The following is a 13567-nucleotide window of genomic DNA, read 5'->3' on the forward strand; positions in this document are numbered from 1 at the left end:
CACTGGAGCAGCTTGCTCCAAGCCCCTGTGTCCAACCTGGCCTTGAGCACTGCCAGGGATGGGGCAGCCACAGCTTCTCTGGGCACCCTGGGCCAGTGCCTCAGCACCCTCACAGGGAAGAGCTTCTGCCTAAGAGCTCATCTCAGTCTCCCCTCTGGCAGGTTAAAGCCATTCCCCTTGGCCTGTCACTACAGGCCCTTGTCAAAATCAGAAGACTTCAGATTTAGGAGAGAGAATGGCAGCTAACTCATTAAAAATGCCCATGCATTTCTTCTGTGTACATCAAACACGCTTTTTCCCTGGTACACTTACAACCCTTACATTGGTACACTTACAGTTGGGGCTGTTCAGCCTGGAGAAGAGAAGGCTGCGTGGAGACCTCAGAGCAGCTTCCAGTATCTGAAGGGGGGCTATAGGGATGCTGGGGAGGGACTCTTCATCAGGGACTGTAGTGACAGGACAAGGGGTAACGGGTTCAAACTGAAACAGGGGAAGTTTAGATTGGATCTAAGGAAGAAATTCTTTACTGAGAGGGTGGTGAGGCACTGGAATGGGTTGCCCAGGGAGGTTGTGAATGCTCCATTCCTGGTGGTGTTCAAGGCCAGGTTGGATGAGGCCTTGGGTGCCATGGTTTAGTGTGGGGTGTCCCTGCCCATGGCAGGGGGTTGGAACAGGATGATCTTAAGGTCCTTTCCAACCCTAACTGTTCTATGATTCTATGATTCTAACCCAGTGTTACTTTTACAATGGACTGCAGAGACAGCTAATACTGTTTTTCAACATGATCATTTCACTGAGCTGATGCACTGACTGTCCTCAGAACAACTCCTTCAGCCTGTAGTTTTCTGTTGGTTCTACTAAGATGAATTTCCGCCTCCCTTCTCCCCCTTCCTCCCCGTCGACTTCAGCAACACCATTGCTCATCCCCACCAGCGTGGCTGTTAAACCAAACATTGTACTCCCCGATGAATCTCCTGTTTGTGATCCAGTTGGGCTTTGAGCCTGCATAAATGAATCATTTCTCAACTTAAAAAAAGGCAAAGAAAGTACCCATGGAGAGAAACCCCCTCCTTGTATGGGAGACAGTGTAAAGCTGGGTCCATTATTTCAGTTCTGTAAATGCTGTATAGCCCCACTGTAAGCTGCATCCCCGAATCCACGTTCCTGTGTAAAGAGCTGTTCTCCTGCATAAACTCTGCATTTATGTTGGCTTCTCTCTTCTCCCTGCCCTGGCCCCCCCCTCCGGACCGTTCTGCTTTACTAACCTCATTCTCCCCTGTGTATTTTACGTTTTGCCATGTAGGTCTTTCCCAGCTTTGCAGCCCCAGGCGGGCGTTCTCAGAGCAAGGTCCGCTCCGCCTGATCCGGAGCGCCTCTTTCTTTGCAGGTTTGCAGTGTGCTGTGTGCTGTGTGCCTAGTCTAGCTGGGGTGACACAACCGGGGGCAGTCCTAGGCCGGCCCTGGAAATAAGATTCTCCTGTGGGTTTCGTGGACAGCCATGCCTGCTCGCTTACCTTTATGGTTACGTGCTTTCAATCCCCAGAGGACTGCAGGCGTTTTAATGGTTCTCCTTTTGTGCTGATTTCTTTTGGAAACCCACCCCTTTAATGGTGGATTTCGTATTTCTGGAAAGAACGTTTCACAATAGCATGAAGCTGTTTTGATCTGGACTCATTTCAACCAGGCTGTACAAACGAAAGCTAATCCAGGTTCATTTAAAACGACATTTTTTGCTTTTAGTGCCTGGGTCTTATTTCCATGGCTGAGTAGCTTTTATTTCACACACGTGTTTGTGAAATGTAGCACATTTAAAGACTATTGAGCCTGAGACACTTGATCTTGTCTATATGCAACTGTGAATCTGGGCAGCTTATGGCTTAGCTGAACAACCAACGCGCTGCTCACTTTGAAAGCATATACTTTCTTCAAGGCAGCATTGTAAAATCCTCTTAAAATCATATATATAATACCTGAGAAAGCTGGTAGGTGAATGAAGTCGTATTTATATTGGTTTATGATGCTGTTTTTCTCTATACAGTGAGTGCTTCCGATGTGACTGACATCCTTTTGGTACACTGAAAATTCATTGAAAAATACCTGTGTAAAGGAACAAAGTTCTAGTTTGCACTAAAATAAGCGGTATAGACCCCAGAAACATCCATACAAGCTTTTCAGAGGAGCGTTTTGGCTTGTTCAGCTAAGCAGCCTTTCCGGGTGATGGCCTTGTGCAGTACTGTCGATCTGAAGTAATGAGCATGGTTTTATTTCATTAATTACATGGAGATCTGCAAACAAGAAAGGAACTGTATATTCCCCTGCTAATTGGTATTTCTTGGTTTACAGTTCATAGCAACCCTATGGATATGCCTGGGAGGGAGCAGAACGAGGACAGAGACAGCGGGATAGCGAGATCTGGTAATGTGTGTTCCATGTGTTAACCCTGTAGACTCCAAAGATAGGCACTGAGACATCTAGCTATCATCAGATAGTCTTTCCTGTGCTGAAATGTGCTTGTTCTGGTTTGTTATATGTAAGCATTAATGCATACCTGTATGTATACACACAAGTGTAGGCGTCGAGGGGATTGCATTAGGAACCTCACGGAGGTAATCTCAACACCAGAGCAATTTATTAAAGCCTGCTGCAAATAAACAAGCCAAATTAAATATTGAAATGAGCTTGCAGCGTTTCTAAATGATACCTGTTGTCGTCTCCTTTCCAGATTGAGGAGGATGCTAATGATAACGCAGGCGCTTGCCTCCACACCACCCCTCTCCTCCTCCCAAATTCAGGATATTGGGCACTCAGTTAAGGTTGGGAAGGCTGTTAAAGGCTGTGATTAACGTTACTCCTTTCCACAAAGAATCTGTTTCCAATACTCAGGGTTGATGAGCAAGGTGCAGCCTGTATGTTGCCTATTACATAAGCTGCAGGACTGTCTCAACCTTGTATCTTATTAATGTTAATATAAACTGGTTATTTTTAGATAAGAAGCACAGATAACCAAGGGATGAGGTGCTTGAGAAGCAGCCCCAGTTTATCTCAGGGGGCTTCGTTTAGTCGCTGGTCTTATTTTCCAAGTGCTCTTTCTTCTGGAGAGATGTTTATTTATTCCTCTTGTTATTGCAGCATCTCTTAGCAGTCTGCTCATCACTCCGTTTCCATCTCCGGGCTCTTCGTTTAACAAAAGCTGTGCTAGCAGTTACCAGCGGCGTTGGCGTCGCAGCCAGACTACCAGCTTGGAGAATGGGGTCTTCCCTCGATGGTGAGCTGGGAATGAGAGTGCTGGTTCCTGCCCAAGAGTTTTCCATCATTGTCAGCTTGATTCTCCTCCTGCAGACGTACATCTGCTCTCGCTGTTGCGTTCTGTGGGGTATTTGCAGAGGTGTAAGTCAGGCTGCACTCAGCGCCTGATCTTTTTTAGGATCTGTTTGCTTCGTGGCATTCCATGTTCTGCACTAACTGGGAAGCCTGCAGCAAGATGTAAACCCGTGGGCTGTGCTTTTGAGGATAAGAAGCCCTAAAATCTTACTCAAAACACAGATTCTTGGCAGAGATGGGAGAGAACTAAAATACCGTCCTCTGATCCCACAAACACTTTGAATCTGGTTCCAGCTTTTTTGAGTGCAGGATCAGTTAAGGGCTGCTTGTCAAAAATGGCATCAGAGGTGATGATTTGACAACTCATGCAAACAGCCGGTGTTCCTTGAAGTTAAATGTTCAGGAATTGAATTATAAAGGAAATGTACCCCTTTAATCAGTGGATTACATTAACTTTCTATTTTTCATGCTTCAAGGTCCATGGATGAAAGCTTTAACTTGTCAGATGACAGCTCTGGTCCTAGCCCGGGAATTGTTAGGAAGAAGAAGATAGCAATCGGGGTTATTTTTTCCCTCTCAAGAGATGAAGATGAAAACAACAAATTTAATGAGTTCTTCTTCTCTCACTTCCCTCTTTTTGAGAGTCACATGAACAAGCTGAAGAGTGCGATAGAACAGGTAAACACAGTCTCTTCTGATTCCTGCACTTGTATTGCTGGCTGTTTCCCCCAGCCCTGTCAGATGCAATTCGTAATGCTTGTTACTGGCCTACAGAAGCGGGATCAACTTGCTGTTAGGTATAGGAATTGCACCAGCCAAGAGCTTTGCTCCACAACATCTTTGGTGATGTTTCTTATTGCTTGTAAAAGCACGACATGGGGAGGACAGAGCCTGCTGCATTGCATTGCAGGGATTGCTGAGAGTGAGAACAGTCACTGGGGCTGTGTAAGCTCCCAGTAATCCTGAACCAGCCAAGGGGAAAAGTGCTTTTAAGGCCACCTCAACTTCCCTGTTCCAGCTGTATCTGAGTTTAGTGGATCGCAGGGTTAGAACCTACCTCTAGGCTATTGCAGGCTGTAACTACTGAGCGATTTTTCTTTCCCTTTATTTTACCCCAGAGGTAGAAGTGTCAAGTACGTTGTTATATTTGCTTCAACTCTGTCTTCTAGGAAATACTTTGCCATGGCAGTGAAAACTTTGACCCCTTTTATGCCTTCAGTGATGACAACAAGCACAGAAGCAGCCCAGGCTGCACATGCCTGTGCCTTACCTGTCTTTCCTCAGATAAGAAAGTTGGCACTTGAGTCATCACTTTATCACTTAAAAAACCCCTGTTTGCATGACTGGTTGCAGGGAAGATAAAGTCAAACACATGACTCTGTTTTCCATTTTCTGTGCTTCTGCAGCTCTGTGTTACTTATCTTGCTTAATGATTGTTTTCAAGGCTATGAAAATGAGTCGCCGATCAGCTGATGCCAGTCAGCGGAGTTTGGCCTATAACAGGATTGTGGATGCCCTGAATGAATTCAGGTGAGCTGTCTTCTCCTTGTGTCTGTGTCTTCAAAAGCACTCGCGTCTGGTTTAGAGGGATCTTGGTGCAGGATAAGTAACTTGTAATGTCTAAAGTCTTCTGCGGGAGTACGTACAATGCAGGTATTAGTGATAGGAAGTCATAATCCGTGTTCTTAGATATTGCCAAGTGTGTGTATCCATCAGGGCTTGGTGTGAACAGGACGCAGATGATGAAGGTTTTCTGTGCTTTCGGTGGAAAGGAAGCTCCCAGCAACCTCTTAAATTGTCTTTTATGGCCCATTGAGATGGGGAAAAGAATTGCAAAGCCGTGTTAGGGAAATCCTCCTCTCATGTATGTTTTCCTGATGTGTGAGCAAAGCAGGACCTTTACCCTGCTCTAAATTCCGCTCTAAAGGCATTTCAGATAAGCAGCTACTGAGGAGGGGACTATCTTTTTCACACAGTAAAATGCAGCACTGTAATCTCTTGCTATCAGTACCTGCGGAGCGTCTCTGCTCAACAGTGAATACACCAAGTAGTGCAGATAAGCACATCCCTGGCATTTAACTGTGTTTTCTTTCCATAGTTTAAGTCACGGGGAGGGAAATAAATGAAATCCATCTGTTTCAAGTGATTCATCTCCTCTCACATGGGAGTGGCAGGGTGCTTCCTTTACAACCAGTGCAGAGCTGCTTTCCAAAGACTTTATAGGAGACAGCGCTCTGATGTTATAAAAGGAAAATCCTGACTTCAGGATGTGCTTTAAGGAACATCGAAGGATCCCGAGGGCTCACTCCTTTCCTTACCATCCACTTCCTACCTGCGTGCCGTGGATCAGGTGTTGTTGCAGGATGCAGGCGCGGCGCATGTTTAAACTGCATTTACGTTTGAGAGCCTCACCTCTGGGCAGGCACCGGGAAGGGCAGAGGATCTGTTCTGTAGGGACAGGAGGCAGGGAAGGGAGAGCACGTGGGGCTGCAGGGAGAGGTGGATGGGATGAGCCGTGCCAAGAGAGGGAGCAGAGGGAGCTCGTGACTGCTGGGAGCCGCCGATCTTGCCCAGGGGCCCGAGACGAGTTCAGCAACTCCACTGCCCCCAGCCCTGCCTCTCCTCCCCGTTCACTCCCGGAGCCAGTTCCTGCATTCCCCCCTCCCCAGCTGTCTTCCCGAGTCCTCCCCCAAACATTCCCCCTCAAGATCCACTGAGCGGACTTTGCCCGATCGCCTTTGTCCTTCCAAGTTAAACAGTTCCAGGGCGCTGGGGAGGGGCGCGTGCCCCAACTCGACATAGGAGGAATAACCCCGACCGCAGAGGCCAAACCCCACTTGGTTGCTTTCTCCTCCTCCTCCTGGGGAAGCTCGGTGGGATGGGATGAGGAAGGGAAATCACTGCTGCGGGGCTGAGGAGGGGAAATCACATCCCTGCGGATTGGCACCGTCCTGCGCTGGGATCATTCACATGACACAGCCGTTGCGCAACCAGCGCTGGGAGCGTGTGTCTGAGCACCAGTTCCATGCAGAGGTTTCCATGGTGATACAAATATTGCTCTTTAATAGCGTAACGAGGTAAATGAAATCCAGTTTAATTCTGTATAAATGAATTTGGCTTTGGCACGGCTGCTTTGGGTTTGCTGCTTTGTATTTGCAGTGGGTGCAGCAGCCCATGCCCCCAGCCTGGGCAAGGTCCTTGTGGCTCGGGGTGGCAGCATGTGCTGCCATCCAGAAAGGTGTTCCTATGGCACAAAGAACCACTTGCTTCCCAAAGCAATGCAGTACGAATCTGGTAAGGAGAGGGGGGAAGCAGGCACATTTAAGTGCTGCAGGCTGGATGCAGAGATGCTTTGGCACAGGTTCAGCAAACCCATTTAGGCCACGATTATCTCTTTAGGCGTCTGCTTTCCCGCTGGAGTCACGGGGAAGTCAGGAGCCTGAGTCCTTTGGTGAACCTGAGACTTGCGTCGGTTCCTGCCCTCTTAGCAAATCATGCTGGAGGGAAGAAGGGTGCTGACTTCAGTGGGTTGGTGTTTCTGAAGCGTAATCCCGTGCTGCATTAACTCATTGCAGTCTTTGGAAGGAGAATCATCATCTTCTCCTTCCTTTCACCCCTCTCCTCTTTTGTTTCTCCTCTGTTCTCATCTTTCCCCTTTCCCATCTTCTTTCCTCTTCTGCAAGGGGAAAGCAGCTTCTAGGCTGCTTCTTCAGACTGATGCTGTTGCTAACTTTGCCTTCAGTTTAGTTCCCATCTCCAGGCCTACACTCTTCACTTTGCAGCAATTCTGAGTTTTCTAAAGCACTGCTGGATTTAGCTATTAACACTTAATTTGGAGGCTTAAAGCTCTCCTTGGCTGTCAGCTGTGCAGACACATGATTTATGAGGTAAGCTACTGTACTTGCATAAACATTTTGGCTCCCTCCTCCCCGAGGGCCAGTGCAGCACATTGATAATGCAGATTATGCATCTCACTAATACCTGTGTGCAAGTGCACAGATTGGCAGGGAAGCACTGAACACAGGGGCCAGGGAAGCACCTCTCTGCTGTCTGGCAGCCAGATTGGGTCCGGGTTTATGCCAGTCATTGGTAAGCAGCTTATGGTGCTGTGAACCCAGGGGTGCTCCATGGTGCAGGCTGGCCCCTGTGCCCCGCTCTGGCACTCCTGCAGCGAGTGTTGCTTTTGTTTTCTTCTTCCTTTTTAAGGAAAAATCATCTTTGGAAGGAAGGAATGGGGATAGGGAGCAAATGCATGTGAATTCATCAAGAATCCCAGCCTGGTTTGTGTTGGAAGGGACCTTAAAGCTCCTCCAGCTCCAACCCCTGCCACGGGCAGGGACCCCTTCCACTGGAGCAGCTTGCTCCAAGCCCCTGTGTCCAACCTGGCCTTGAACACTGCCAGGGATGGGGCAGCCACAGCTTCTCTGGGCACCCTGGGCCAGCGCCTCAGCACCCTCCCAGGGAAGAGCTTCTGCCTCAGAGCTCATCTCAGTCTCCCCTCTGGCAGGTTAAAGCCGTGAGGAGCTGCCCGGCACTGCAGGTTGGTGTTTCCTTTAGGCAGGAAGGGGGCTGCAGAGGGATGCTCTCATCCACGTTCAGTCTGTGCAGCAGCAGGGGATGTGTCTCAGGCTGATACTGAACCCAGGACAAAGGCAGGGAAGGTTTGTGGTGTGTCTGGGTGAGGAGGGAGCAGCACAACCCCCAAGCCGTAGCCGTGCTGTGCCGGGGGCAGTGCTGTGTGTGCCTTGGTGCCATCTGCACCCACAGAGCAGGCAAACCCCAGCGGGTTTGCAGGAAGGGCTTTGCTCAGGGCTTCATTTTTGCTTGGCTGGGCTGGGCTTGGGTTGGTTTCAAGCCACTCTTCCATGCAAAGGTGTTTCCTGAGGAGCTCCCCCAGCCCCTGCTGCACCATCACTGGTGCTGAGGTGCCCATAAGCTTCAGCTGGAGTTCAGCATCCAAACAGAAACCATTTTAAATGCACTGGCACAGGGTGCCCAGAGAAGCTGTGGCTGCCCCATCCCTGGCAGTGTTCAAGGCCAGGTTGGACACAGGGGCTTGGAGCAAGCTGCTCCAGTGGAAGGGGTCCCTGCCTGTGGCAGGGGTTGGAGCTGGATGAGCTTTAAGGTCCCTTCCAACACAAACCAGACTGGGGTTCTATGAACCCTCGAAGGGACTGATTCTGTCATGAACTGAACTTTCCCTCCCATGCTGCTGCTGGTGCAGGGGGGTGGCAAGCAGAGGGAGCTCCTTGCTCCCTGTGCCCAGAGGGGTTAATCTGAGTTTTAATGCTTGTTATTTTTGAGATCCTGTCGACTTCCGCGTCATGTTTTGGGTGGTTTTGTTGCCTTTTCTCCTTTCTTTTTTCCCCTTTTTCAGTCGCATTTCCCTTGGCTTTGCTGTTTCTTTCCAGGCTGTGTCTCTGTTCCTCTCCTCGCCCCAAGCAGCGGCTCCCCTGCCTTTACCAGCCTGGAAAGCAGCTTAATCCTTGCCCTTGGTCTGTGTGGCGGCTGGGCTGGAGGGTTCCCTGTGCTGCAGTCACATGCCTGCTGGCCCGCGGCCAGGGCAATCTGATCTGGGGCTGAGGAAACACTATCGGCCGCAGATGCAGCCAGGGTTACCAGAATAGTAAATAACAATCACAAGACTGGGGCTATCTGCTCAACGAAAACAAATACTTTAATGCGCTGCCTTTAGCACAGAAGTGCTTTCTCTTTTTCCTCCAAACAGCCGAGCTGCAGGAGGCTGGACACGGGTTGGTTTGCACGGGAAGGAGGAAGGAGCTGTGCTTTGTGTTAGGTGATTTATCCTCAGCTTCTGAGGTCAGCTGTGGCTGGGGGGTGTAAGGTTGGATACTTGTTCTGAGCTTTGAAGTGGGGGTTTCTCCCTTGCTTTGGGCCTCTTTAACATCCACTCCAGTTAATGGGCTGTGAACAGGAACCTTTCCTTAATAATCCCACCTCTAATGCTGCTCCAAACTGGCCCAGCCAACAGCAAGCCCTTGGGGGGGCTGTGGGGCTGGTGAGCACAAGGGTAACTTGACTTTCCCCTTCTCCAGCCCACTGACTGCTTTCTGGCTTTCCCTGTCATCCCTGTGCCAGTGGAACATCTGGAAGTCGGACCTTTGAGGAAGATGGGGTTGATTTTGGCTATTGTGAGCTTGCAGGATGGATTGTCATAGAATCATGGAATGGTTTGGGTTGGAAGGGACCTTAAAGCTCCTCCAGCTCCAACCCCTGCCACGGGCAGGGACCCCTTCCACTGGAGCAGCTTGCTCCAAGCCCCTGTGTCCAACCTGGCCTTGAACACTGCCAGGGATGGGGCAGCCACAGCTTCTCTGGGCACCCTGGGCCAGCGCCTCAGCACCCTCACAGGGAAGAGCTTCTGCCTAAGAGCTCATCTCAGTCTCCCCTGTTCTGGCAGGTTCAAGCCATTCCCCTTGGCCTGTCCCTACAGGCCCTTGTCCCAAGCCCCTCTCCAGGTTTCCTGCAGCCCCTTTAGGCACTGGAGCTGCTCTAAGTCTCCAGGAGCCTTCTCTTCTCCAGGCTGAACAAGAGAACATCGTGTTTAATGCAAACTGGTAGAGGAAATAAGGCAGAGAATGCCACTGTCCCCCCCAAACCCCGTCTTCCTGAGCAGCCCCAGTGACTGTGGCACAGGGCACGGTCACCTTTGCTGCCCTCTGAGGTCCTGTCACCACACAGCTCTTTCTTCTCTGCCATGGAACCATGATGGAGTAACTCCTTCCTCCCCAAGCACCCTCATACCATGGCTGCCGTGCCAGGCTCTGCTTCCCAGGGAGTTTCCCTTTAAACCATGGAAGAGCTGGCAGCTCCTGCTGGCGTGTGATTGCCCGACCTGCACAGTCACTGCTTTACTGCTGCAGGGGTCTATGAATGTTCAGAGCAATGTAGCCAGGGAAGATGTGGAGAAATCAGAGGCACTGGTAGGGATAATCGTGTAAATCTTTGTCTTGTGAAGCAGAAATACCTCCTATAGAAATAGAAGTGCATTTGGGGAACAGGGAGAAACCTGAACTGATCCGTCACTTCCTTCGTTGTTTTGGGTTCTTTTCAGGCTCCCGTTTTTGCTGTGATGAAAACACAGGTTCCCACAGTGTCATAATGTAGGCGCTGTACTTAAACTGTCATTGCTTTAGAGCCTAGAGGAGTTTAACAGTAATCTGAGGGGGTTTAATCTGGTGTTTAACTGCCGAGCCGAGGTTTTAATCACACATTTACTGTCCTCTGTAGAGTCTCAGAGGATGGGGGTAGGTGCAGAGTCCTTGAACCCAGGGGAAGCTGTGCCTCTCACGTGCTGTATTTAATGCTGATGGAGCACGCTGGACCCCTGCTCTAGAAATCCATCCTGTGGTGGGTTTGGCCTAGAGATACATCAGTTTTCTTAAAGGAAGGAGGAAGTTGAGGTATTCTGGTCAGTCAGATACACATAAAGCTGCCCCAGTCATAAGGCAAGCAGAACTATGGAGGAATTACAGGTTTTGAATGAAATGGAGAGAAATGAGGGAGATAGCAACAACCGATCCTTCATCTCTTTTCCATGCAGAACAGGGCAGATACTGACGTGGGACAGTGAATGTTGCTGTGTTTAGGAGCAGCTTAGGTAGATGTGAGAAGAACCTGTGAGGCTTAACCCTCCGTGGTGGAAGGGTGAATTCATAGTGTCTGATGAGCGTGGTTTGGGTGATGCTTGATGAGAGGAACTTCATGTCTGATAGAAATGGCAGCTGGAACTCACTGTTGCAGTAAATCCTTTGAGTTGGGATCTCTGCCGCTGGGGTCTCATGGATTTTGGGGTTTGTTTTCCAGAACAACTATTTGCAATCTCTACACGATGCCACGGATCGGGGAGCCTGTCTGGCTTACAATGATGTCGGGGACACCGGAGAAGAACCAGCTTTGCCATCGCTTCATGAAGGAATTCACCTTCTTGATGGAGAACGCCTCTAAGAACCAGTATGGTGGATTTCACTGTTTTAAATGACAGCTTTTTTATGCCTTTTTATTTCAAACCGATTTTTGAATCAGTTTTTAAAATCCTAAATCAAAGATTCCAAAGGCCACCCATAAATACCTCCTTTTTAAAGCAAAAGGGAGGTATCCCATGACACGCCTGCTCCCCCAGCCCTCTGCATCTTGGTAGAGGCTGAACGCTTGAAACATGTCCATAGGAAGCGCGTGATGGGTGTGTATATCTGGAAGGGGGTGAACATACCTTACGAAATGCATTAATCTGCCTTTCAGAATCAGTTATCATATGATGAGCAAGGTCAGACATCCAGCTAGAGCCGTGTCTGCAACCCTGTCTGACCGCAGATTGCTCTTAAACCCGCCTCCTGTGAGATGCCACTGAAGGAATGGTGTGTTCCATTGGTGCTCACCTTCCTGCCCTCCGGCCAGAGCCAGGAGCAGTTGTTGCAAATTGGGGCAGAGAATGTTCTTGATAAACCCAGGAGAATCTGATAAATTCACTCGTTTGTCGACACCTCATCCGGCTTGCCCAGGGCATGAACAGGGGAAGTTTTTAAAGTGTTTGGCTCCGTTGAAGTCCCAAAACGAGCACAAACATGTGAAGGTGGAGTGGGAATGGCACCGGAGACCAGCTGGTAGCTCCGGGGAAGCTGCTGTCTGCAGGGTGGGGAAGGGAAGGGGCTGCTCCTCACCATCTTGCAGCCTTGCCACCAATGCTGTCACCTGCTCTGTCCCTGAGTGGGAGGTGGCAGTGGTCAGTGTGGTCCTTCTCCTGCCTTAGAGCAATGGGAGAAGCCACAGGGAGCTGTGAGGGGTTCAAATGTGTTTTCTCAGAATGAGCTCCTGCTGCAGTGGATGTGTTCCTGGGATTAGCCCCTTTGGTCCCTGCCATTCCGAGCCCTTGGTTACGTTTCAATGGTCATTTGTTTGGCTTTATTGCTTTGGTTAAAGTGCAGCAAGATTCTCACTGATGGAAGCAAGAGGAAAATCAAACCCTGTGTCCTTTTCAGTCCAGTTCTAAATCTCCTTTCCTTTGGCTGCCTCCGGTGAGGAAACAGCTAAATTTAAGCTGCAGGTTCCCGATGCTGTACATAAACTATTGAAATAGCATTATTTGGGGTCTTGGGCATTGGACTTTCCCTCCCCAGCACCTGAACCACTGCAGCAGCTACCAGCACCATCTATCGGCATGAGGGCCTCGGGCTGTGCTTCTGCTCGCTCCTTCTGCCAGGAACAGGGATTGGGAAGCAAAGTCTCCTTCCACGGAGCACAGACCATGCTCTGTCCCTGCCATACCTCAGATGGCTCGCATCCCTCAGGAAGGTTTTTGCTTTCCTTGCTCAGCTGGTGGACGCTGTTGTGCCAGGGTAAGGACGCAACCTCGCTGGCTGGGCTGCCCAGCTTTGGGGGGTTATTTTTGGAAAGGAGCAGCCACATGTGCTTAAATCGCCTGACACAGAGATGAAAGAACGCAGCACCCCGTTGTTGTAGAGGTTTGGTAGCAGCAGCCTTCCTCCTCTTCAGTAGTCGCAGATCTTAAGGGTTTGGGATCTCCTTCCTGGAGGACTGAGGCCACACAGTGCTACTGTTACCCTACAGCAAACCAAAGTTAGTTGGTTTTCAGGTGTTGTACAGCACAAAGCTTGCAGAATAGGAAGTCTCAGATAATTGCCAACCAGAGGGACTGAGATGCCACAAGTTTAAAGGATTTTCTTTAAGTGTTCTCAAAAAGAGCTTTGCAGGGTGGGAGGGAAGGTGCAGCCCTCCCTTCTCTCCTCAAAGAACCAAGACCCAAAGGGATGGTCTCTGCCGACTCTGTTGGGTTGTTTCTGCAGTCCTTGATCCATGCAGCATGCAGCAGTGCTGTCAGTTTGACGTCCTGAGTGTGCACCTGGAATACAATGATGTTGGATGGTGTGCTTTCAGGTTTTTACCGGCTTTGCTGACTGCTGTCCTGACTAACCACCTGGCCTGGGTCCCCACCGTCATGCCCAACGGCCAGCCGCCCATCAGGATCTTCCTGGAGAAGCATTCTTCCCAGAGTGTGGACATGCTGGCCAAAACTCATCCCTACAACCCGCTGTGGGCGCAGCTCGGTAGGTGACAAACTCCTCCAAACCCCCAACAGCTTCACGTCAATGGCTGTGTTCATGGTGGGTTTCGTGGATGCTTGCTACTTCCACCCAAAGTTAATTCTTCAGATCCAAAAGGAGACAAAAGTGCGGATTTCAAGCTATATTTCACTTTATTTTTTATA

The 13567-nt window shown here is 49.7% G+C and overlaps 1 protein-coding gene across 3 annotated transcripts in view; it reads left to right on the forward strand.

The window, feature by feature from the left end:
- FNIP1 (folliculin interacting protein 1) overlaps positions 1–13567 on the forward strand; it is a 67721-nt gene that overhangs the window by 44915 nt on the left and 9239 nt on the right. For 2 of the 3 annotated variants that reach the window (XM_080627112.1, XM_080627113.1), the window contains exons 7-13: positions 1304–1387; positions 2344–2415; positions 3130–3265; positions 3798–3999; positions 4766–4851; positions 11149–11295; positions 13237–13406. In XM_080627112.1, coding sequence (XP_080483238.1) covers positions 1304–1387; positions 2344–2415; positions 3130–3265; positions 3798–3999; positions 4766–4851; positions 11149–11295; positions 13237–13406 — 897 coding nt within the window. The remainder of the gene's footprint in view (positions 1–1303; positions 1388–2343; positions 2416–3129; positions 3266–3797; positions 4000–4765; positions 4852–11148; positions 11296–13236; positions 13407–13567) is intronic. The other variant, XM_080627114.1, reaches the window with a different exon arrangement.

Source organism: Psittacula echo, assembly GCF_963264785.1.
Source record: "Psittacula echo genome assembly, chromosome: 11".
NCBI lineage: Eukaryota > Metazoa > Chordata > Aves > Psittaciformes > Psittacidae > Psittacula > Psittacula echo.